This window comes from Urocitellus parryii, chromosome 11 (genome assembly GCF_045843805.1).
Source record: "Urocitellus parryii isolate mUroPar1 chromosome 11, mUroPar1.hap1, whole genome shotgun sequence".
Classification (NCBI taxonomy): Eukaryota; Metazoa; Chordata; class Mammalia; order Rodentia; family Sciuridae; genus Urocitellus; species Urocitellus parryii.
In genome coordinates, this window is record NC_135541.1 from 73,438,249 (window position 1) to 73,465,680 (window position 27,432).

Below are 27,432 nucleotides of genomic sequence, written 5' to 3' on the forward strand. Positions count from 1 at the left end.
ATCTGTGGTTGTATACAAAGTATATTCACACCAATTCGTGTCTTCATGTGTGTGCTTTGGATAGTAATGTCCATCACATTCCACTATTATTTCTACCTCCATGCCCCCTCCCTTCCTCTCTCACCCCTCTGCCCTCTTTAGATTTTGTCTATTCCATGCTCCCCCTAGGGAGCACTAGATCCCACTATGAATCAGCCTCCTTATATCAGAGGAAGCATTCGGAATTTGTTTATTTTAGGGATTGGCCAACTTCACTTCACATTATCTTCTCTAGCTCTATTTACCTGCAAATGCCATGATTTCATTTTCTTTTATTGCTGAGTAATATTCCATTGTGTATATAATGTTGAATTATTTAATAAATCGTAATCAGAGTTCTTGGCAATACTGTTTTATTTTATTCTATTGACTGAAATACTACAGTACTGGGGATTAATTCCAGGGTTATTCTACCAGTGAGCCATGTCTCCAGCCCTTTTTAGTTTTAATTTTGGGGCAATGTCTTGCTAGGTTGTTGAGGCTAGCCTCAAACTGGTGATTCTCCTGACTCTAAGTAGCTGGAATGACAGATGTGTGCCATTGTGTATAGCTGATCTATTTCTTTAAAATACTATCATTAAATTGGGTGTGGTAGCACATGCCTATATCCAGCTACTCAGAAGCCTGAGGTAGGAGGATTACAACTTTGAGGCCAACCTCAGCAACTTAGTAAGACCCTGTCTCAAAATTTAAAACATAAAGCCTTGGGATGTAGTTCAGCAATAGAGTGCTTGCCTAATATGTATGAGACACTAAGTTCAACTCCCAGTTCCACAGAAAACAAACAAAAGAAACAAATTAACAGCTGTTTGGTTTCTGTTAAACACACTTGATAATTTGTTATGAGTAATTATGTTCTGGTAAGAGAGCAAATTATTTCAGAAATTTTGGACTTCGCATTATGTTTTTAAAATGTATATTAATGAGCTGGGCATGGTGGTGCACGCTTGTAATCCCAGTGGCTTGGGAGGCTGAGGCTAATCATGAGTTTAAAGCCAGCCTCAGCAAATGTGAGGTGCTAAGCATCTAAATAAAATACAAAATAGCTTGTGGTTCAGTGGTCGAGTGCCCCTGAATTCAATCCTCGGTACCAAAAAACCAAATATATTATTGAAATAAAATTTAATAAAATCCAATAAGATGTGCTCATTTTAAATATAAAATTTTGGTAAGTTTTGCTACAAATGTGTTTTTTTTTTAACTTGTTTATACTCTCGGTACTATCACCACAATCAAGACATAACATTTCCATCAGAATTCTTTTTATTCCTTCTCACGTTACTTATAAAGGCTCTCCTCCTCCTCCTCCTCCTTCTCCTCCTCCTCCTCCTCCTCTCACTCCCATTCCCATGGTTTCATGTATGCTGAGCACATGCTTTACCACTGAGCTACCCCCTCAGCCTTGATTTTATTTTTTGAAAGTACTTTGAATATGCAATGGCATTAAAAAAGAATAAAATCATGGCATTTGCAGGTAAATGAATGGAGTTGAGAATATTATGCTAAGTGGAGTAAGCCAATCCCAAAAAACCAAATGCTGAATGTTTTCTCTGATATGAGGATGCTGATCCATAATGGGGATGGGGTTAGTGGGTAGCATGGGAGGAAACTTTAGATAGGGCAGAGGGGAGGGAAGAGAAGGGAAGAAGCCAGGGGCGTAGGAAAGACGGTGGAATGAAATGGACATCATCACCCTAAGTACATATATGAAGACACGAATGGTGTGACTCTACTTTGTGTAAAACCAGACATGAAAAATTGTGTTATATATGTGTACTATTAATTGAAATGCATTCTATTGTCCTATATAACAAATCAGAATAAATAAATAAATTTAAAAACAAAAAAGAAGAAAGTACTTTGAGACTATGTTTATTGGCTGGCATGTGGTCTGTCTTAGTGTTCTAACTGCTCTTGAAAAATTGTTTATTCTGTGATTGTTGGGTGGGATTTTTTTTTACTATCAATCGTAAGGTTGTATTTAAGTTTTCTTTATCCCTAAGGATTTTCTGTGTATTTATTCTGTCAATTACTGAGAGACTAGTATTGAAATCTTCAGATATATCTGTATGTGTGTTTATTTATCCTTTCAATTCTGTCAATTGTTGCTTCTTGTATTTTGAACATATTATGTACATATTATTTGAGATTGTTATACCTTCTTCTTGAATAGACCCTTTTATTATATTAAATGTCTCATTTAGTTCTTAGTAATACTTCTTGTAGGAACGCTGCTTTGTTTGAAATAAATATAGGCCCTTCAGTGGTGGTTTCTTTTTAATCATTTTTTTCATCCTTTGAATTTGTGTCTTTATAGATAGTGAGTTTCTCATAGAAAGCATAGAATTGGGGACTAGGGTTGTGGCTCAGTGGTCGAGCACTCACCTATCATGTGTGAGGCCCTGGGCTCCATCCTCAGCACCACATATAAATAAATAAAATAAGACTAAAATTAATAAAATAAAATTTAAAAAAAAAGCATATAATTGGGTCCTGCGTTTATATCCATTCAGACAGTTTTTGTGTTTTAAGTAGAATTTTATTGGGGTGTTTAGATTGCTTATAGTTAATGTAATATTGGTATTTGGAGGGTCTAATCTATCATTTTTTAATGTTCCATTTTATTCATTTTTTTGCCTTTTTCGGGGTTCAAGTATATTTTAGCATCTCATGTCTTATTTCCACTCTTGATTCATACACTATACTCTTTGTATACATTTACATTTTTTAGTGGTCGTTTGCCCTGGGTATTAATAAATATCATAATCTATCTTTAAATACAAAGGGCTGTTAGCATTAGAAGTGACATAAAATTATGTATCTAAGTAATTAGAATGGGAAGAGAATGATATGATTAGCAGAGGGAATGGTGGTCATTATAGGTAGTGATAAATATAATGTGTCATATAGTCTAACATCTAAGAATAGAGTCAATGACATGGATAGCTTAGAAAGTAAAATATTGTGGAGATGGGGGATTGATGGGAAATAGCCTCTTATCCAACTCTTGAGGGCAAAGTGTATCTCTCCTTGTTTCCATATGTGTATTCTTATATAATCACCTACATTTTGCCTTTTAAAGTGCTCTTGAAAATTCAGGTATTGTGGAGTAGGAGAAGCTATAATGTTTATAATGGAGAGAAGACATAGTCAGAAAGCTACCTGTAATAAACCTTAGTAGTTTTTAAAATTTCAGTGTATTTTCTTCAGCTAGTTTGTAAGTAAGGAATATAAGACTAGAAAGGGTTCACTGTGTGTACCTTTTGAATCTGTATCTACAAATAGTACATAAAAATATTCTTAATGGTTGGATGCAGTGGCATACCCTATAATCCTGTGACTTGGGAGGCTGAGGCAGGAGGATGGCAAGTTTGAGGCCAACCTTAGCAATTTAGTGAGAACTTATGCAACTTCGTGAGACTCTTTCTCAAAATAAAAAATAGAAAGCACTAGAGGTGTAACTTTATTTACCATTTCCTTATTGCATGTCTCCTTCTACATCCTTTTTATTCTTTAAATCAGAAACTAAACTTTATGGTTAAATATTTCAACTATTTATATTTATTTTTGTACTTGAAGTTTTATCCAGAAAATTTTTCCTTTTGTGTTTATCAACAGAAATTATAAAAGACCGCAATCAACAGACTATGAACAAGCAATATGAAAGAGAAAGGCAAAGACTTGCTACTGGAATAGAAGAATTACGTACTAAGCTGATGCAAATAGAAGCTGAGAATTCTGATCTGAAGGTTAACATGGCTCACAGAACTAGTCAATTTCAACTGATTCAAGAGGAGCTTCTAGAGAAAGCTTCAAACTCTACCAAACTAGAAAGTGAAGTAAGCTTCAAATTAGCTGGGCACATGTACTAAGTTTGAAGATAGAAAATACCTTGTGGGATTTTGTAACAATTTAAGTCTAGATTTATAAATTTTGCAAAATGGTACCACATAGATATATATTGGGGATTGAACCCAGGGGTACTTTAACACTGAGCTCCATCCCCAGCCTTTTTAATTTCTTAGTTAGAAACAGTATCGCTAAGTTGCTGAGGCTGGCCTTGAACCTGTGATTCTACTGCCTCACCCTCTGAGTCCCCTTCAACCATGCCTCTTGATTATAGGCATGTGCCACTGTGCCAAGCTTTAAGCTATTTTAGAAATTATATTTGGAAACATGTTATTTTAACTTAAATTAAAATAGGAACTGCTCCCTATTGGCTAAAAGGTCCTAAATTTGGTGAAACTAATACTGCATTGCAGTTTATTATTTCTTCCACAGTATAAGTTGGCAAGGTAAATGCAAATTTACAAGAAGAGAATTTGGGGTCTGGGGCTATAGTGCTTGCCAAGCATGTGTGAGGCACTTGAGTTCAATCCTTAGCACCACATAAAAAACTAAATAAATAAAGCATACTGTCCGTTTACAACTATAAAATTTTTTTTTTAAAAAAAGAAGAAGAGAATTTGGATTATGTAGTTGAAAGAAAAGAAGTGGTAGAGGATTTAAAATTTTAGCAAACATCAGAACTATTATGGTAAGATTGTAATCAATGACTGAGTCAGTTTCAAAACAGGAGATGGAACCTTTATTCACCAGCAAAAAGGCAGACTGCAAGTCTGCACTCCTCTAATCCCTAAAGGGATTAGAGCGAATCTTTTATAGTTCAAAACCACAAATAAAGCATATCAGTACATTTATCGTAAGTGGTTGTGGCTATGATTCCTGACCACAAACAAAATCATGAGGTCTAAAATCATAAGCAGATGGGAAAGTGGGTCAAAACGACCCTAGTTGAATACAATTTAAAGAATGGTTACTAACGTCTAGACAAACATTCTATGCAGTTATGGTACATTGCACAAGTTTAGTATATAAGGACAGAAAGAACAGTTTTACCATTGTGTTGCCAGTATGCTATGCTAAGCAAGCGTTGGTGGGTTCAGAGGTGGGGTTTTCCCATGAGAGAAGACACAACATGGAGTCTTAAGGTAAAATGGAGTCTTGTTTGGTCATTATAGCTTGGCCCATAATAAAGCCACCTAGGAAGCCTCTCAAACATGTACATTTCTGGGTACTATTCTAACAATTTTGATTCAGCAGGCTTTGGGTATGGCTCAGAAATTTACATTTTTTAAAAAACTGCATGTGAATCTGATATAGATATACTACGGATAGTATTCTGAAATGTTTTATGAATATCTGATCTTGATTTTCACTGAGGAAAGGATAAGGATGCCTCACTAGGTAATTGCAGACCAGGATTACATGGTATATATTATATACTCAACCTTCAGGCTTACGGATGAAGCCTGTGATTTTTTTTTAAATTTATTTTTTAGTTTTTTTAGGTGGACACAATATCTTTTATTTTTATGTGGTGTTGAGGACCGAACCCAGCACCCCGCGCGTGCTAGGCGAACGCGCCACCGCCACATCCCCAGCCCAGGATTTTTTTTTTTAATATTTATTTTTTAGTTGTAGTTGGACACAATACCTTTATTTTCTTTATTTTATTATGTAGTGCTGAGGATTGAACCCAGGGCCCTGCATGCATGAGGCAAGCACTCTACCGCTGATCCACAACTCCAGGCCCCATAGGATTTTTTTTAAAAAAATTTTTTAGTTGTAGATGGATACAATATCTTTATTTTCATTTATTTGTTTTTATGTGGTGCTGAGAATCGACCCAGGGCCTCATGCATGCAAGACAAGCTCTCTACCACTGAGCTACAGCCTCAGCCCAAGGATGTTTTTTAAATGTCTAATTTTGTGTCTTAATGTTTATAGTCAAGTCCATGGAAAAGACTTGTAAAATAGGAACTTCAGTTAATAATTGAAAAGGAGATTTAGTCTATAATTACAGGCTACCACTTAGAAAATTCTCAAGTACTGAGATTAATAACTTAAAAAAAAATAACAGAATAGTCTTGTTGAACATTAAAATTCAGAAACAGAAAAAGAAGAAAATAAACACTGATAATTCTACCACCAGAAATAACTGGTGTTAACGTTTTGCAATATTAATTTCAATCTGTAAGAACTACTTTTAAAAAAATGGGTTAGGAAAAGGTAGAGACCTCTGAATTCAGTCCCCAATAGTGCAAGGAAAAGAAAAAAAAAAAAGAAAAAAAGGATTAGGATGCAAATTAAATTACTTATGTATTTCCTAATGGAAGGAGTGATATGATATGCCTGGCTTCCTTTCACTATTTTTTTTAAAATTTTTTTTGTAGTTGTAGATGGACAGAATGCCTTTATTTATTTATTTTTTTATGCATTGCTGAGGATCAAACCCAGTGCCTCACACATGCTGGGTAAGTGCTCTGCCGCTGAGCTACTGCCTCAACCCTACACTATTTATTTTTTTCTAAATTGTCACTTGTTTTAATAATTACATGAATTAAAAGGTTATTCACTTTGTGCCTTAATTGTTTATTACCATAAATTTGCCCTATTTATCTAGACAATGTATTTAAACTTCAAAAAGAGGAGCAAGTATTTGATTTTAGGATGTATATTCTTAAAAAACTAATTTTATATTTTATTGTATTTTCAGATGACAAAGAAATGCTCTCAGCTTTTAACTCTAGAGAAACAGTTAGAAGAAAAAATAGTTGCTTATTCATCAGCTGCTGCAAAAAATGCAGAACTTGAACAGGAACTTATGGTAAAATTTACCTTTTTGCTACAAGTTTACTCTGACTTTTAGGTACTGGTGATAGCTTGTTTGTTTTTGTATCATTACTATAAAACATACTAAGTAGGAAACTAAAAATTCTACTGAACTTCTTGTCATTCTTTTGTTTGTTTGTTTCTGTATTTTCAAGTTAATAGGCTAATACAACAAGTTGTTATTCAAGTTTTGTCTTTTTTTTTTTTTTTATACAATGCCTTTATTTATTTATTTATTTTTCTGTGGTGCTGAGGATCGAACACAGGGCCTTGCACATGCTAGGCGAGCGCTCTATCACTGAACCACAACCTCAGCCCCTCAAGTTTTGTCATTTTTATCTTAATAAAATTAAAATAGTAGTTTTTTAATATGCTTCTTTTGAGGTGTGGTATTAGGGATTTAATTCAGGGGCACTCGACCGCTGAGCCACATCCCTAGCCATGTTTTATATTTTATTTAGAGACAAGGTTTCACTGAGTTGCTTAGCACCTTGCCAGTGCTAAGGCTGGCTTTGAATTCGTGATCCTCCTGCCTCAGCCTCCCGAGCCACTGGAATTACATAGTGTGTCACTGTACCTGGCTTAGTTATATTTTAAACCTGTTTTATATTTCTAGGAAAAGAATGAAAAGATAAGGAGTCTAGAAACCAATATCAATACAGAGCATGAGAAAATTTGCTTAGCCTTTGAAAAAGCAAAGAAAATTCATCTTGAACAACATAAAGAAATGGAAAAACAGATTGAAAGAGTAAGTAATGCATAGTTAGTGATGAAGAGAACCTCATTACTAGCACAGTATTGGTTATTTTGTAGGTGAGGAAACAAGGACAAAAAAGTTAGCAGCTTAGAATCTCACTCCAGATCCATTTTATAATGCTCATTTTTTGTGATGCTAGGGATTGAACGTATGGTTTCATACATGCTGAAAAAGCATTCTACCCTTGGGCTACATTTCTGACCCACCAATGCTTTTCTTTTTTTTTTTTTTTTACCTTTTTTTTTTTTAATATATGTGTGTGTGTGTGTGTGTGTGTGAGAGAGAGAGAGAGAGAATTTTTTTAATATTTATTTTTTAGTTTTTCGGTGGACACAACATCTTTTTTTTAATATGTGGTGCTAAGGATCGAACCCAGGCCGCATGCATGCCAGGCGAGCGTACTACCGCTTGAGCCACATCCCCAGCCCCACCAATGCTTTTCAATATAATATGCTTTCCATTTCAACTGTAATCATCTTTTTTAAAAAAAAATATTTATTTATTTATTTATTTTTAGTTATATGTGGTGCTGAGGATTGAACTTAGTGCCTCATATGTGCTAGGCAAGCATTTTGCCACTGAGCTCCGATCCCAGCTCAGTGCACTCTTAATGTTGAGTTAAAGGTAAAAATGTTATTGGGGCTGGAGTTGTGGCTCAGCGGTAAAGTGTTTGCCTAGCCATGTGCAAGGCCCTGGGTTCGAACCTCAGCACCACATAAAAATAAATGAAATAATATTGTTTCTAACTACAACTAATAAATAAATATTTAATTTAAAAAGTAAAAATGATATGATACAGAGAACACAAGACTAAATAAAAAAATAGAAAATTTGAATGAGCAAATGGAGGTGACAAGAAGAGTATAAGCTTAAGTATAGAGCAGTAGACATTATTTTCTCTGAGTAAGAGAAAGAAAAAAAAAAGATTTGAGAAAAATACTGAACAGAGTTTAAAGAACATTATCAAACGTTCTGACATTCTTGTCATCGTAATCCTAGAAGGAGAGGAGCATGAGATTTGTGCAGAAAAATATTTGAAAAAATAAGACTGATAGCTTTACAAATTTGATCACAGAAAAATTTACATTTTCAACAATATCAAAGAGAATAAAATCAGAGAAGACTACTTTCAGACACATCAAAATCCTTGCTGAAAACTTAGAAAAAAAATCTTTAAAGCACCAATTGAAAAAAAAAATGAATAGAAGGAAGACCAGTAGAACAGAGGAAGTGAAAAGGGGGAGGAAGGGAAGAAGGAAAAGTGGAAGTACCAAGGAACAAACTGAAGCAAATTATATTCCATGCATGTACGTATATGTCAAAATGAGCCCTAGTCTTCCTTTTTTTTTTTTTTTTTTGAGAATTTAACTTTATTTTATCTTTATTTTAACTTTATTTTATCTGTTGTTTTTGTATGGTACTGAGAATTGAATCTAGGGCCTTACCTGTGCTAGGCAAGCACTTTACCACTGAGCTTACCACCCAGCCCTAAACCCCACTCTTATGTATAATACACTAATAAGAACATAAAAAAAGGATACAGCTCAGTTGGTAGAGTGCATACCTCATATGCACAAGGCCCTGGCTTCAATCCCCAGCACCACAAAAACAAACAAACAAACAAATAAATAAAAAACCAGGGCTGGGATTGTGGCTTAGCTGTAGAATGTTTGTGCGAGGCCCTGGGTTTGATCCTCAGCACCACATATAAATAAATATGTAAATAAGTAAATCGATAAATACATACATACATTCATACATACACACACAATAAAGGTATTGTGTCTAACTACAACTGTAAAATAATATTTAAAAAACAACAAAAAAAGAAAAAACCTTGAAAGCAGCCAGAGATAAACATAAATAAATAAATAAATAAATAAATACGTGTATATATATATATATACACACACACATACACACACACTAAAGGTATTGTGTCCAGCTACAACTAAAAATTAAATATTTTAAAAAAGAAAAAAACCTTGAAAGCAACCAGAGATAAACATTGTAACTAGGGAACAAAGATTAAAATTACTACACATTTCTCATCAAAAACTATGGAGTGGGGGCTGTGATTGTGGCTCAGCAATAGAGTGCTTGCCTAGCATGTGCAAGGCCCTGGGTTTGATCCTCAGCACCACATAAAAATAAAATAAATATTCAAAACAAAAAAACATGGAGTGGTACAGTGGTGCATGCCTATAATTCTCACAACTTGGGAGACTGAGGCAGGAGGATTGCAAGTTCGAGACCAGCCTCAGCAACTTAGTGAGGCCCTAAGCAACTTAGGGAGACCCTATCTCAAAATAAAAAATAAAAAAGGACTGTGGATATGGCTCAGTGGTTAAGCATCCCTGGGTTTAATCCCTGCTACCAAAACAAATAACAACAACAAAACCCTTGGAAATAAGAAAACAGAAGAGTAACATTTTTTTAGTCCTCAGAGAAAATTCGTCACCTTAGAATTTCATATTTAATAAAAATAATTCTCTAGGAATGAAGGTAAAATAAAGACAATGTTATATATAGGACATTTTAGAGAATTTGTCACAAGACTTGTTCTAGAAGAAATACTAAAGATAGTTCTTCAGGTTAAAGAAAAATAATACAACAGGGAATCTTAGGACCTCAGAAATGAAAAGCTGCAAAAATAGTAAATATTTGAATAAATTATTTTTTTGGTACCAGGGATTGAACTCAGGTACTCGACCACTGAGGTACATCTGCAGCCCTATTTTGTATTTTATTTAGAGAGGGTCTCACTGAGTTACTTAGTGCCTTGCTTTTTGCTGAGGCTGGCTTTGAACTCACGATCCTAGATAAATTACTTTTTGACAAAGTATGTTGGTATAATATTTGTGAAAACTACAATATAAAGGAAGAGGGTAAAAAGACTTATTTTCTTATAAAGTTCTATTCGACATTTACTTTGGCAAAAATACTCTGAATAGACTGTGAAAGGTTAAATATGTACATTATAATCCCTATAGCAACCAAGAAAAAAATTGTTGAGATAAAGTAGAAAGATACAAAGATAAAATGGAAATCTGAACATAGCCTAATAATGAAAGAGACTTGTGGAAGAGAGAAGCAAGTGAAAAAAAAAAGTATAAATACCAAAGTAGACTTCAGATCATAGAAAATTATCAGGAACAAAGAGAGACACTGCATAACAATAAAAGGCTCAATTCACCACGGTTATGTAACAGTCATAAAAGTATGTATACTTACCAGTAGAATTTCAAAATGCATGAAGAAAATTAAGAAGGCTGAAAGGAGAAACTAACCCAAAATTAAAGTTGAAGATGTCAACATTACTCTTTTCTATAGTTGTAGAACAAGTAGACCAAAAAACCAACAACACCAAAAAATTAACATATTTCTGGGCTGGTGTTGTGGCTCAGTGTAGAGCAGTTGCCTGGCATGTGTAGGTCCTGGGTTCAATTCTCAGCACCGCATATAAATAAATAAAAAAAGGTCCATTGCCAACTGAAAAAAATTAAATAAAAAGAAAAAAACATTTTATTTCTAATAATTTTCCTGTGTACATGTATTACTATACCATAGTGAATGCCCACCCTTGTGCATATCCATAAAAATGGGTTCCTAATTAAAATAAGATATATTTTATATAAATTCATTTTGATATATATATATTTTTAATTATATCAAAATGAATATTTTTTAAAATTATATCAAAATAAATTTCAGTGTCATGTATAACTAAAAAGAACCAGTAAAATTTAAAACTTTCAGGCTGGGGTTGTGGCTCAATGGTAGAGCTCTCGCCTAGCATGCACTAGGCCCTGGGTTTGATCCTCAGTACCCCATAAATATAAGTAAAAATAAAGGTATTATGTCCAACTACAAGTAAAAAAATAAATAAATAAAATTTTAAACTTTCATATTTCTGTATACTAGTAATGAATAATTGAAAACCAAGAATTTAAAAATAGTACTATTTACAATAGCTCCAAAAATATAATGCTTAATATAAATATAACAAATATGTAGAGGATCTATATGTGCAAAATGTTGAAGAAGACCTAAGTAAATGAAGAGAAATACCATTTCTATGGTTGGAAGTATTTAGGGAGTCAACCTTAAATGGATCTATAAATTTAATGTGTTCCAATCAAAATTCTAGTCAAAATTCGTGTTTTTATAGGTACATAGCTGGTTTTAAAATTTATAGTGGAAAGGCAAAGGAACTAGAACAGCCAAAGCAAGTCTAAAAAAAGAACAAAGTTGGAGGACTTATGCTGCAGGATTTTTATTAAAGCTCTAGTAATCAATACAATATGATATTAGCAAATAGATAGGTACTGAAGAACAGATTAGAGTCTAGAAATAGACTCAGCTGATGTGATCATTTGATTTTTCTTTTTTTTTTTTTTGCAACGATGGGAATTAAACCAGGTGCCTTGTACATGTAAGGCAAGTGCTCTACCACTGAGCTATATCCCCAGCTCTGATCATTTGACTTTTGGTAGAGGCACAAGGGCAATTCAAAAGAGTTAAGTCCTTCAACCTGTGATGCTTGAATAATTGGACATCCAGATACAAAATAATGGATCCTCGATGAATGTATACCTTAATATGCTTAGAAATGGGTTACAGACTGGGCTAGGAACATAGCTCAGTTGGTAGAATGCTTGCCTTGCATGCCCAAGGCCCTAGGTTCAATCCCTGGCACCACAAAAAAAGAAAAAAGAAAGAAAGAAAGAAATGGGTCATAGATTTTAATATAATTTTTTAAAAAACTGTAACACTCTTAGAAGAAAGTACTCATGACCTCAGGTTAGGATAAGAGTTCTTAGGTATGATACTAAAACCACCATGAAAAACAACAACAGCAACAACAAAAACCGGATAAATTGGAATACACCAATACTAAAGAGTTTTATGCTGTGAAAGAAAATGAAAGATAAGCTAGGGTGGAGAAAGTATTTGTAAATCCCATATCCAGCAAAAACGTAAATAAAGAACTCTCAAAACTTGTCAATAAACACGAGTTTTTTATTTTTAAAAAATGTTTCCACTTTTTTTTTTTTAATACCAGGGATTGAACCCAGGGGTACTTAACCACTGAGCCACATCCCTAACCCTTTTTAAAAATATATATTTTATTTAGAGGTAGGGTCTTAATAATTTGTTCATGGTCTCACTAAGTTGCTGAGACCAGCTTCGAACTTCTGTTCCTCCTGCCTCAGCTTCTTGAACCACTGGGATTACAGATGTGCGACACTGTGCAGGCTCACATTTTTTATTGGGGCATTATAGTTGTACATATGATGGGCTTTGTTACATATTCATACATGCACACAATATAATTTGGCCAGTATTTCTCCTTTTCCTTTTCTCCTTCCTCCCTTTCCTCTATTCTGATCTCTCTTTGATTTTCATGAGATTCTGCCCCTACAACCTTTCTTTTCCTTTTTTCTCCCTAATTTCCACGTATGAAAGAAAACTATATGACTCTTGACCTTCTGAGAGTGGCTTATTTTGGTTATCACAATGTTTTCAATTTCCGTTCATGTTCTTACTTTCATTTTTCTTCATTGTATATATACATATACCACATTTTCTTTATCCATTCATCTGTTGGTGGACGCCTAGGCTGCCACAAAAATGGGTATACTTGTATCATTATACTATGACAACTTTAATTTTTTAGGATGAATACTGAGGAGTCATATAGCTAGGTCATATAGTGAAGACTATTCCTAGTCTTCGAGGAACACACACACACACACACACACACGCATATATTTTGCTTCTGGGGATTGAACTCAGGGACACTTGACCACTGAGCCACATCCCCAGCCCTATTTATTTATTTATTTTTATGTGGTGCTGAGGCTGGAACCCAATGCCTTACACATGCTAGGCGTGCTCTATTGCTGAGCCACAATCCCAGAGCCTCAGCCCTATTTTTTGTATTTTATTTAGAGACAGGGTTTCACTGAATTACTTAGCACCTCGATTTTGCTGAGGCTGGCTTTGAACTCATGATCCTCCTGCCTTAGCCCCCCAATCTGCTGGGATTACAGGCATGTACCACCGCACCCAATATAAACATTATTTTTAATAGCTTCATTTTATAGAATAGTTGCCATTTGAGTTGTTCCTGTTCAGAATGATGACTTAATATTTTGTCAACTTTATTGTAAAGCTGTTTTCCATATTTTAAATTATTTTATAATAGGTCCTTAAAAAGTGGATTACTGATTTAGAAGATAAAAAATATCTTTCAAATGAGTTCATCCCTGAGGGTTTCTTCAGTGATTAATATGAGAGTGGCAGAAATTCTAGGAAAACATTATATTTGAAATTTCCATTGGAGTTAATTTCAACCCTCTTTTTAAAAATTTCCTTCTCCTTATTTAATAGGATCCAGAATTTATTTTCCTTGTTTGCTTACTAGGAAGTTTAACTTGCAAATACTACTTTTTCAATATTATCTTAAATTGCTTAAAAAGTCTCTAATTCTGATGTGTCCTTTTGTTGTTTTCATTTGCTCATTTTCATTTCAGAATTCTTTGGTTTTATATATTCCTGTTAATCCTGTGGCTGCCATATTCTTATTGTATGGATAGATGGATGTGTGATATATATAGATCACTAGATATAACATCTTTTATTTATTTGTGTATAGCTACATAATATATGTATATAAATATATGCATATTGAGTAATTTCATATTTTGTTCCAAGTTTTTTTGAACTTGGATGATGCCAATTATAGGTGAAGTTGTGGGGAGTGAGAAATCTTACATACGTCTAATGAATGTGTAAATCTTGATTCACTTTGAAAAGAAATACCTACTGAAATTGAAAATGTGCATCTCATTATTGGGGATTGAACCCAGAGTCTCATAAATGCTAGGGGAACAGTCTACCACTGAGCTACATCTCTAACCATTCATTTCGTTTTTTTAATAGGAGAAAATGTTTGAAACATTTTAGAAATATAATATGAAAATTAATCCTGATTTTATGTTTAGCTTGAAGCTCAACTAGAGAAAAAAGACCAACAATTTAAAGAACAAGAAAAGACTATGTCGATGTTGCAACAAGATATAATATGTAAACAGCATCATCTTGAATCACTAGATAGACTCTTGACGGAAAGCAAAGGGGTAAAGTCATCTTTATAAAAGTATTAATAGTTTTATCTTTCTATGACATATGTTAATTCTAATCAAATCACTTGTGTAATAACCTTTACAAATGTAAAAATGTTTACTCATATTACTATGTTTTTCCTACTTCTCCCCCCACACCTCCCCACCTCCCATTTTCAGGAAATGGAAAAGGAAAATATGAAGAAAGATGAAGCTTTGAAAGCATTACAGAATCAAGTATCTGAAGAAACAATCAAGGCTAGTATGCTAATACTTTTTGTTTTTCTTATTGAAGACAGTTCACACATAAATTATAAAAATTATATGCATAAATGTTGATTAATTGTTGAAGATTTGACTTGATTCAGTGAACTTTGTTTCTGTTGTTATGTTTACTTTCTTTCTTTTCTAGTATTGAGTATTGGACCCAGGGTGATTTAGCATTGAGCTATATCCCTCATTCTTTTTTTTTTTTTTTTTTGAGACAGGGTCTTGCTAAGTTGATGGGGTTCTCACTAAGTTGCTGAGACTGACCTGGAATTTACAATTCTACCTCTGCCTCCTGAGTTGCTGGAATTAGAGGAGTGCACCACTATGCCCAGCAGCATATTTTCTTTACATTGAATTTTAATCTTAATCATTTGATAGTTGATAATGTGATTTATGGATTATCTAGCCTGTTTGGTCCTATGATTTTCTGAACCATTAAAAAATTGTCTTTTGGGCTGGGAATAGCTCACTTGGTAGAGTGCTTGCCTCATGCCTCATATTCACAAGGCCCTGGGTTCAATCCCCAACTCCACACACACAAAAAAAAGGTCTTTTAACTTTAGCTATAATTGCAACTTATTAGCATTACCAGTAAAGAGTTAACAAAGCAAGTAAATCTAGTTTTGCTTCTTTTTACCAGTTCTGCTGTAAGGTTAATTAAGTGATAAATCCATAATTTTCAGCTAAAATATGGATTTGTGGCTAGTATATCTTAATGATTAAAAACATGGACCAGTTTGCTGAATTACCTTGGGTTTCGCTTTTGGCCTCAAGATGCCTTAGTTTGAGATTATTTAAGCTATCTGAAATTTAATTTTTTCCTCTCTAAGATAGGGATAACAACACCTCAGAAGAATAGCAATGTATTAAACAAAACTAGATATATAAATTGCTTAGCATATGCTAAGTTCAAAATTTAATAACTAATTATTATACAGTATCATCTCATTTGTGATTTCACTTTCCATGGTTTCAGTTACATGTAGTCAACTGCAGTTCAAAAATATTAGAAAAATTGAGAGACAATTCATGAGTTTTACATTTTGCATTATTCTGAGTAGTATGATGAAATCTTGTATTTGTCCCCATCTGTTTCATTGTCTCTTTCTCATTGTATCCACTTAGTTTGTACTAACTGCCCATTAATCACTTAGGAGCCATCTGTGCTATAAGATGAACTAGTATTATAGTGCTTATGTTTAAGTAGCTCTTACTTTATTTAATAGTGATCGTAATCTATGAAAGTAGTGATGTTGGCAATTCAGATTTGCCCAAACTAAGGTATAAAGTTCTCCTTTAAGGGAAAAGGTGAAAGTTCTGGATTTAATAAGAAATGGAAAAATATTATATGCTGAAGTTGCTAAGATTTATGGTAAAGACAAATCTATGTGTGAAATTTTAAAGAAGGAAAAAGAAATTTATGCTGGTTTACTGAAGTACCTTAAACTACAAATGTTACAGCCATACTGCCTGATAAGTGCTTAGTTGAGATCATTGGAGTATTTATATACAGGAAAAAATAGTATATATAGGATTTAGTACTATCTGTGGTTCTTAAAATATATCCTCTGTGGATAATGGGAAAAACTCTTATATATTCAATATTTTCTCCTTTGCATTTTTTAGAGGTTCAAATTTGATATGTCCAAATATACTGCTACCTTATTCTATCATATTGTTTTAAAAAATACATTATTTACTTTTTCTTGGTGTTTTGTTTTTAGTTCATTTTGTGACTCTATGCCCATGTAAGTATAATTATGCTTATTCATAACTATTCCTATGACATTCTCAATTCTTTAATAGTAAATGCCATCTCAATTTATTTCCTCATGTAAGAAAAATCTCAAAGTTCATTAACATTGAAAAATCATTAGTAGTTAGGCACAGGAGAATTGCAAGTTCAAGGCCAGCCTCAGCAACTTAGCAAGGCTCTAAGCAACTTAGTGAGAGACCGTGTCTCTAATTAAAATATTAAAAGGGCTATTTATGTGGTTCAATGGTTAAGCACCCCTGGGTTCAATTCTTGGTACCAAAAAAAAAAAAAATCTTTAGTATATAAAGGTGATAGGACAGAAATTATTTCATGAAATAATCCCCCCACCAAAAAAAAAAAAAATAGCGACTTCATTAAACTACCTAAACACCTAGGCAGTTATCTAGTAAAGTATTTCCATATATTTCAAGCCAGGTATGTGATGGAAAGAAAATTAGTAAGGGAATGAAATCTGATGCTGTATTTTATTCCCTTAATACCTTTAACAGGTTTGCTGTTTGGGTAAAAAATCAAAATAAGAAGGAAATACAGAAGCAGAATTTCCATGATTCAAGTTATACTTAAATGATTCTTAACCTCTATTATCTGTAGCATCAAAACAGAAATATGAAGCCTACTTTTCCTGATTATGTCATTATTCCTTTTATGATTTTTGTCTATATCCCCTTGCATGCCTCAGTTGTTCTCTGCAAGGAAGTACTATGAGTTTTCTATATACAGGAAAGTTAAGAGGATGAATTTAAAGTTGTATCAATTATAAAATTATGATTAATGATAGCTAAATAGTTGATGATAAAATTCTAAACAGGTAACAAGAGACCAATAAATCAAGCAAATTGTGTTGCCTCTTAAACAGAAAATTGATACAGTACTTCTTAAGATTTTGTTCATTTATTTTCTGTTGTTTGGAGGCTGGGAATGTAGCTCAGCCTTAGACCACTTGCCTAACATGCATGAGATGTGGATTCAATCCCCAGTACCAAAAATAAATAAATAAAGTAAGGGAGTTATTAAGGTATTTTTCTTGTTTTCTGTTTATTTTCTACTCTGGGGTTTTTTCCCTGCTCCCTCAAAAAAAAAAAAATCTTAAGTGGAAAAATAAACAGAAGAGCTTAATTGCTGTTGTTGAAGATATACAGCCTAAAGCCCTACCTACTTGTCCCCAGATGGTGTATTTGAGAAGTTTCTTTGGCTTCATGCCTTTATATACATGTATATCTGTCAGTATGTTTTGATTTCGTTCATTCGTGTATGTGTATGTTTGCAAGGGATGCATATACAGTGCACAGTGTATTCATATGTGATTCAGACTCTCAAGCTCTGATTAAATCAGAAAGCCCATCAAAATTTGTTTATTATTAATTTTAATTAATTTATTAATTTAAATATATTTTTAAAATTTCAAACCCTCAAAAAATTTGAAATACTACTACAGGGAGCATCTGTGTACCTTTCATCCAGATTCATTGTCCATTATACTCTAGGTACACTCACTTCATTTCTCTCTATGCACACATACATGCATGCTTGTGTGTACACCTACCTCCTCCTACACAAATACTTCTTTTTTGCCAGCCACCTGAGACAAGGTTGTACATGTCATAATACTTTTAATTTTCCTGAATACATAAACATGCATCTTCCATGAGCAGAAACTTTTTGTTATGGGGTCACACTACACCTTAAAGAAGGTCATAAATTCAGCAACATCATTCAATATAGTTCATAACGAAATTTCCCCAGTGTTTTGAAAATGTTCTTTATAACACTACTACTATAAGTATGGTTTATGGACTAGTAGCATCAGCATCACCTGGGAACTTGTTAGACTTGCAGAATATCTGGCTATGCTGCAGACCTGGAACTAAGGTAAATCAAATGAGATGCCATTAGTGCAAAATTTAAGGAGACATTCTTAGGATTATACACATAAAGAGCCAGTATTTGTGTGACCCTGAGAGTGAGTGCCTTTTTAAATTTTGATCTGTAAGTATTTCCCTTATCTCCCCCAAGTCCTTAACCTATTACTGAGTTAAAAATCTATATTTCAATTGGATATAACCCATTGAAGCATTAAAACTTTTTAACAAGGGTCAAACCAATTGAATCTAGGGTTATCCCACCACTATGCTACATCCCTAGTGCTACATTCCCCAACCCTTTTTTTTTTTTTTTTTTTTTGAGATAAACTTTTGATCAGTTGCCCAGGCTGGCAAATGAACCCAACTGAACTGGGGCTTCTCCTACTTCACCTTCCTAGGTAACTGGGATTATAGCCATGTTCCACCATTCCCAGTTCAAGATTCCCCTTTTAGAAATAAGAGTTGCGGGGGGATAGTAGAGGATAGGAAGGGCAGCAGAATACAACAGACACTAGTATGGCAGTATGTAAAAAAGTGGATGTGTAACCGATGTGAATCTGCAATATGTATACAGGGTAAAAATGGGAGTTCATAATCTGCTTGAATCAAATGTATGAAATATGATATGTCAAGAGCTTTGTAATGTTTTGAACAACTAATAATAAATAAATAAATAAAATAAATTAAAAATTAAAAAAAATAGAAACAAGAGTTGCAAGGATAATTTCATGATGGAGATTAATATCTGCAAGTGGAACATTTTTTTCTTTTTATCCTTGTCTTGTTGAGATTTCTTTGACACTTTGAAGGCTGCCTCCTTGAATGTTACTAGCAGTAAGAGAAAAAAACACTCCTCAGGTCAATTTTCTGCCAGAATTTAAAAAAATATATATTTATTCTTAAGCTTTAGGTGGATACAATATCTTTATTTTACATTTATGTGGTGCTGAGGATTGAACCCGGTGCCTTGTGCATGCTAGGTGAGCACTCTACCACTGAGCCACAACCCCAGCCCTCTGACAGAATTTTTTTAAAAAGGAAAAAAGAAAAACCATTTCCAGAAGCTCAGAATTACAACAAGGAAAAGAAAGGATTAAGATAAGAATATTATTAATAGATGGGATATGGAACATATGTACAAATTGAGGAGCTTGAATGAAATATTTTCATATACTTATTAATGTCAGCTTTTCAAAATATTATCTTAACAGCATTAACAATATACTGATTTGTAAATTGGTTCTTACTTTGCTATTTTTCTTGTTTAAGAGGGTTTAAAATGTGTGCTTAGGGGCCAGGGTTATAGCTTGGTGGTTGAGGGCTTGCTTGAGCGCTTACCTTGCATGTGTGAGGCATTGGGTTTGATCCTCAGCACCACATAAAAAAATAAATAAAAATAAATAAAGATATTGTGTCCGTCTACAGCTTTAAAAAATGTGCTTAAAGACTGCTTTACCTTTTTAAGAAAATGTTTTTAAGTGTTTGACTTGAAGATTCTTGACAGTTGGCTCCAGTTTATCTTATCATTCTTATTATTCAATGACCATGTCCTACAATTTTATACTCTTGATAACTCTAACCTCCTTCCAGCTTCTCCATTCCCTTTCACAGTGCCTTCCTCTCTGAATACTTCCTTTTTCTAGAATGTCCTCTATTTGTCTATTTCCTAGAATGTCTACTTCTTTATTCTTCAGTATTCCATTTTCTGATTTCCCTTTTGTTTTCTTACAAAGAATTAGTTTTCTCAATATTATCTCTTCTGTAATAACATTTTATATTCTAACTATGACTGTATATTTACTGTTTGAAGCAGTGAGGTAAACTTTAGGAGATAAATCTGTAAAATATTGAGTGTGTAATAAGCATTCATTATATTAGATGATTTTCCTCTTTTTTTTTTTTTTTTTTTCTCCTTCCCTTTTCCTTGCTTAGGTTAGACAACTAGATTCAGCATTAGAAATTTGTAAGGAAGAGCTTGCCTTGCATTTGAATCAATTGGAAGGAAATAAGGAAAAGTTTGAAAAACAGCTGAAGAAGAAATCTGAAGAGGTAAGTTATTTCCTTTATATGTAGCACAATTTTCATGTGATTTCTTTAAGTTTTATTTACTTATTTTTGGTACCAGGGATTAAACTACAGAGGGCATTTGCTCACTGAGCTGCATCCCCAGCCCTATTTTGTATTTTATTTAGAGATAGGGTCTCAACTGAATTTCTTAGCGCCTTGCTTTTGCTGAGGCTGGCTTTGCAGTCCTCCTATCTCATCCTCCCAGCTGCTAGGATTACAGGCATGTGCCACCATGACCGGCCTCTTTGAGTTATTTTTAAGATACTTTATGGTGTATTTTTTTTTTCTTAGTGGTTTTGGGGATTGAACCCAGGGCCTTGTGCATGTAAGGCAAGCACTCTACCAACTAAGCTATATCCCTAGCCCCTAATATACTATATCCTTACGTAGCTGATATTAAAATGTACATTCAAAATTTTATATTCTTTAAAGAACAACCTTTATTTCAGTGCAACTTAAAATATAAAACCATGGGCTGGTGTTATGGCTCAGTGGTAGAGTGCTTGCCTAGCACGTACAAGGCCCTGGGTTCAATCCTCAGCACCACATAAAAATAAATAAATAAATAAATAAAAAGGTATTGTATCCAACTACAACTAAAAAATAAATATAAAATATATATATATATATATATATATATATATATATATATATATATATATGGGCTGAAGTTGTGGCTCAGTGGTAACGTGCTTGCCTAGCATGTGCAAAGCCCTGGGTTCGATCCTCAGCACCACATGAAAATAAATAAATAAAATAAAGGTATTGTGTCCAACTACAACTGAAAAACAAAATATTATATATATATATTTTCTCTTAAAATTCTAATTATTTATTGTTTAGAGAATCAGGTAAATTACTAATATCACAGAGCAATTCTAATATAAAATAAATAACATCTAATATAAAATAAGTAATATTTAGATTTAGAGTGAAATTATTCAAAATTTTTCTATTTTGTTTTTGTTTCTTCTCATTGTCTGAAGAATTAAGAATTAGATTTAGAGCTGGGTGCTGTGGCACATGCCTACAATCCCAGCATCTTGGGGAGCTGAGGCAGGAGGATTATGAGTTCAAAGCCAGCCTCAGCAAAAGCGGGGCACTAAGCAACTCAGTGAAACCCTGTCTTTAAATAAAATACAAGAAAGAGCTGTGGATGTGGTTCAGTGGTTGAGTGCCCCGAGTTCAATTCCGCCCCCTGAAAAGAGAATTAGATTTAGAAATTAAACTTTCTATATTGAAATAAGTTTCTCAGGTAATAGATTAAAGATCTTTCCTTGAGTTATCTTCTCTCTGTATCCTTAATGTCTAGCACTTTGCTTATTATGTCGAAAGAATTCAGAATTTTTCTATTTTATTTTTGTTCCTCAGTCTTGCTAAGTTGCTTAGGGCCTCACTAAGTTGCTGAGATATTGTTGAACTTATGATTCTCTCCTACATCAGTCTCCCTAGTCACTGGGATTACAGGCATGTACCACCATGCCCAGCCCCTATATTTACTTTTTCTTTTTTTTTAATTTTTTTTTTGTTCTTTTCCCCTATATTTACTTTAAAGTCAAGGTATCTAGAAGTTAAAGTACGGTACAATGAAATGTTATAAAATATCTTTATTTATTTTTATTTATTGATGGATAATATTGTAAATTATTATTTGGATACAGCTAACATTATATACATCAACGTATATATTTTTAAATTTTTTTTTTGATCGTAGGACACAATATCTTTTTTTATTTATGTGGTGCTGAGGATTGAGCCCAGTGCCCCATGTATGCAAGGCAAGCATGAGCCACAAATCCAGCCCTATAATTGAAGTTTTGCCAGTGACTAGATTACTGAATAAAATAAAATTTGTTGTTATATGATGTGACTTTCTTGGTGTTTTGAGTTAGATCTTATTTTTTTTCTTCTGTTTTATCATATTTAAATATTTTGCCCATTATCTCTTTAAATAGGAAAGTAAGTGTGAGACAGGGTGTTCCAGTAAAGAAAAAAACATATTTAAACTTTTTTTGTAGGGACATTGGTTTGATATAAAATAAACCACTACAGAAGTGTGATCTTTAGTTTGTCAGGAGCTGATAAAGAAAACAGGTAGGGATGGGGCTGCAGCACAGTGGCAGAGTGCTTGCCTAGCATGTGTGAGGCACGGGATTTGATTCTCAGCTCCGCATACAAATAAAATAAAGACATGCTGTCCATACACAACTACAAAAAAACAAAAAGAAAAGAAATTTAAAAAAAGAAGAAGAAAGAAAAAGAAAATAAATAGATAATACTTGTGAATATTTGCACTACATTATTTTCAGGCAGACTTAAGTAAAATGGATTAGCATAAAAATGAGTATTAAAATCAGAATTAGAAATTAGCCAGTTGCCTGTAATATTAAGATTATTCTAGGTTTCCAATATCATTATATAAAGAAGCTTGAAATTTTAAAAGAGCTTCTTTCTCATCATGAGCAAAGAATATGTGGTTCCTAAGTCCTTTATGATGCTTCTGAGTGTTCATCGGCTGGATAATTAAAAAAAAAAAAAAAAAGAACCATGTCATGATTCTCTTGTGCTATGTCTTGCAAGGAATTAAAATTCCTTTCTTCTGGAAAGAGTCTTTGCTTTAAAGGAATAGCTTTGTTTCCCTTCATTTAAAAAAAATTATTACATAAACAATGATAGGAAAACTTTCAAAGAAAATTTATGTACACCTTTCTCTGTGGTACTATCTTTTTCATTTATCTTTTCATAATTATATTGATGCAATGTGATTTTCAAACTTAATTTCATTTTATAAAATGTTACATTTACTACTGTCTTGTAAATTATGGTTTTAAATGGACACATCATTTATAATTAGATTGATATATATCATCTTTAATTAAAACTTTGCCTTATTGTCGGAGAGGGTGAAAAATGTTTTAAAATATATTTTAAATTATGCTAGGTTATTTATATTATTTTTTAAATGATTTCTGTTAGCAGGTTTTTAGGATTTGGATTATTATGGCAAAGGACAGTTTTTTTCGTTTTTGTTTTTTCCCTTCTTAATACCAGTGCTACTAGATAATTTTAAGAATATCTTTTAAATCAGTTTTAGAGACCAGCATATTCAAATACTAAATATTTGGAGTGAATGAGTGAAATTTCTCAGCTGATAATGTTATTCCTTGTATGTGTTTTTTGGAGCAAGAATATTCCTGGGTGCCTTGCTGGAATAGTCTTTTATAAATAACAACAATAACCTAATAATAAATATTGACTAATATTTTTGCAGTACTTCATGGCAGTGATTTATTATCACAAAGCAAAAAAAGTGCATTAGCTGAAATGTAGAGAAATCCATAGCTACCTATATTTTTCACTTCATCTAGGAGGAGTCATATAAAACATATTCCTCTCCATTGCAGTGAAATATGACAAGAGGTATAGTTTTTCTGCCTAGGGAAGACTGTTTATGATTCCGAAGTTCTGAGTTTTCTGGTTTTTTTGGTAGGGATGGGTTAGGTCAGATATGAATAATGACCAACCTGTAAGTATCAAAATAATTGCAGGCTCCCAGAAAGAAAGCATGTTTCAGTACCTCTTCCAAAATAACCTAATCACACAGGACAATCTTAAAAGATACATCTCCAGACACCAACCAGGTCCTTATAATATACCTTTCCATCAGAAAAATGAACCCCACCCATCTATGTAATAAACTGTGACTACTATTGACCCTCATGACAATTGCTCCACCTAATAAATGAGGATAATTAAGACAGATTTGACATTTTATTGCTTTTTATTTGAAACAGTTCATTGTAATGAGAAATATATGTATTTGTTAGGTATACTGTTTGCAGAAAGAGCTAAAGATAAAAAATCACAGTCTTCAAGAGACCACTGAGCAAAATGTTATTCTACAGCATACTCTTCAGCAACAGCAGCAAATGTTACAGCAAGAGACAATTAGAAATGGAGAGCTAGAAGATATTCAGACTAAACTTGAAAAACAGGTATATATTATTGGATGGTTTTATTTTATGAAATAGAAATTTTAAAAATCATTAACAAATTTTTAGTTATAGAAATTGTTATTTAACTTTAAATATTTCACATGATAAGAAATACTCTGTATTGATATTGTAAAAATGAAGTTCTAATCCTCCATAATCTGACCTGAATATCTAATTCTGTCACCACATATTTGTTATCTAATACTGCAGCCACAATTTAGTTATAATTCAGACTCCTCTACTCAATCTCTTTTTTTTTTTTTGAACCCAAATATATTACCTATCTGGATCATTATTCCTCCTAATGTTGACATTTTGGATCAGCACATGGTGTGATATTCTCTAAAGAAATGGCAAAGCAGTATACTAAAACAAAATTCCCAAAGGAAACTACTCTTCCTACTTAGTTCTGAGGATAAGTTATGGGACTGGGGAGGTAACTCAGTGACAGAAGCATTTGCCTTGCATGCACAAGGCCCTGGGTTTGATCCTCAACACTGCAAAAAATAAAAATAAAAAAATAAATGAAATAAGAACAAAGTTATTACTTTAGTGAAAGAGCCCTCGAGAATTTATTATACTAGAGTACTAACCTTTTTTCTTTCATTCTTTGCCAAATTTATCTGAATTATTTTTTCTTCTTTTTATTATTTTTTTATTTATATATGACAGCAAAATGCATTACAATTCATATTTCACATGTAGAGCACAATTTTTTATTATCTCTTATTATATACAAAGTATATTCACACCAGTTCGTGTCTTCATACATGTACTCTGGATAGTGATGTCCATCACATTCCACCATTATTTCTACACCCCATGCCCCTTCCCATTCCCTCTCACCCCTCTGCCCTGTCTAGAGTTCATCTATTCCTCCCATGCTCCCCCTCCCTACCCCACTATGAATCAGTCTCCTTATATCAGAGAAAACATTCATTCAGCATTTGGTTTTGGGGATTGGCTAACTTCACTTAGCATTATCTTCTTCAATGCCATCCATTTACCTGCAAATGCCATGATTTTATTCTCTGATATTGCTGAGTAATATTCCTTTGTGTATATATGCCACATTTTTTTTATCCATTTATCTACTGAAGGGCATCTAGGTTGGTACCACAGTTTAGCTATTGTGAATTGTGCTGCTATAAACATTGGTGTGGCTGTGACCCTGTAGTACACTGTTTTTAATTCCTTTGGGTTTAGACCGAGGAGAGAAATAGCTGGGTCAAATGGTGGTTCCATTCCCAGATTTCAGAGGAATCTCCACACTGCTTTCCATATTGGCTGCACCAATTTGCAGTCCCACCAATAATGTAGGTATGTACGTTTTTCCCCACATCCTCGCCAACACTTATTGTTTGTATTCATAATAGCTGCCATTCTGACTGGAGTGAGATGAAATCTTAGAGTAGTTTTGATTTGCATTTCTCTAATTGTTAGTGATGATGAACATTTTCTCATATATTTGTTGATTGATTGTATATCGTCTTCTGAGAAATGTCTGTTCAGGTCCTTCGCCCTGATTGAGTTTTTTTTTTTTTTTTTCTTTTTTTGGTGTTTAGCTTTTTAGAGATTAGTGCTCTATCTGATGTGTGAGGGATAAAAATTTGCTCCCAAGATGTAGGCTCTCTCTCTCTCTTCACCTCACAGAATTCTTTACAGATATTTCATTTCTTTTGTTTTTTCTCTTTTCAAAAGAAAATTTGCAGAAATAAACAAATTGAAAAATTTATACATTTTGCAATGTAATCTTTTTTTAAAAAAACATTTTATTTTTTTAGTTAGAGACAATACCCTTACTTATTTATTTTTATGTGGTGCTGAGGATCGAACCCAGGGCCTTGCAAGTGTTAGGCAAGCACTCTACCACTGAGCCACAATCCCAGCCCTCCAATGTAATCTTACTACATTTGTAAGATTAGTTTTTTGTCAAATGGATGATCTTTCATTATTTCAAATTTATCCTCAGCCTCTGCTGTGCTTTGAATGCCCCCATCAAAACACATGTTGAAATGTAAGATAAGAGTTGGGACCAGATGGGACCTTTAAGAAGTGATTGAGCTGGATGAAGTGATGCATGCCTGTAAATCCAAGTCTCTTGGGAGGCTGAGTTGGGAGGATCTTGAGTTCAAAGCCAGCCTCAGAAACTTGTTGAGGCCTAAACAACTCAGCAAAATCCTGTCTCTAAATAAAATACAGAAAAGGGCTGGGGATGTGGCTCAGTGATAAAATTCCCCTGGGTTCAATCCCCAATACCAAAAAAAAAAAAAAAAAAAAAAAAAAGAAGAAGAAGAAGAAGTGATCGAGTTATGAGAGCTCAGACCTCAAGAATGAATGAATCTACTTATGGACTGATGAGTTATCTCGAGAGTGGGGGGTGTTATAAAAGCCATTTTGGCTCTGTTTCTTCTGTGTTCTCCTTTCATGGTAATGTGATGCCCTGTACCACATTGGGACTCTGCAGAGTCCCCATTAGTAAGAAGGCCTTCAGTTTCAGCATAGTGACTTTGGACTTTCCCCACTCCAGAACCACCTCCAAAAACATGAACAAAATAAACCTTTATTCTTTTTAAGTCAGCCAGTATATGATATGGTATTCAGTTATAGCAACAGAAAACTTCTAAGATAGCCCCTCCAGTGGAACTAAAGACTCCTTTCAGTGCATTCAATTGTGTGTCATGCAGGTATTCTGTGTTTTATTTTTTAGAGACATCTTCTGTAACTTTCCATTCCTTTCATTAAAGTCTAGACCTGTTGCTTACTAAGCCTACTATATAGCCTCACCCTGAAATATTTCTTCATCTCCTTGGTATTTGACTCCTACTACCTAAATCCTTGTAATTCACTCTGACTTTGG

At 33.5% G+C, this 27,432-nt stretch overlaps 1 protein-coding gene across 1 annotated transcript in view; it reads left to right on the forward strand.

Moving 5' to 3' along the window:
• The window catches only part of Ccdc18 (coiled-coil domain containing 18), a 106,940-nt gene that overhangs the window by 31,154 nt on the left and 48,354 nt on the right, over positions 1 to 27,432 (forward strand). The window contains exons 13-19 of the mRNA XM_077791146.1: positions 3,658 to 3,878; positions 6,599 to 6,709; positions 7,331 to 7,462; positions 14,482 to 14,616; positions 14,782 to 14,859; positions 20,443 to 20,559; positions 24,405 to 24,572. Coding sequence (XP_077647272.1) covers positions 3,658 to 3,878; positions 6,599 to 6,709; positions 7,331 to 7,462; positions 14,482 to 14,616; positions 14,782 to 14,859; positions 20,443 to 20,559; positions 24,405 to 24,572 — 962 coding nt within the window. The remainder of the gene's footprint in view (positions 1 to 3,657; positions 3,879 to 6,598; positions 6,710 to 7,330; positions 7,463 to 14,481; positions 14,617 to 14,781; positions 14,860 to 20,442; positions 20,560 to 24,404; positions 24,573 to 27,432) is intronic.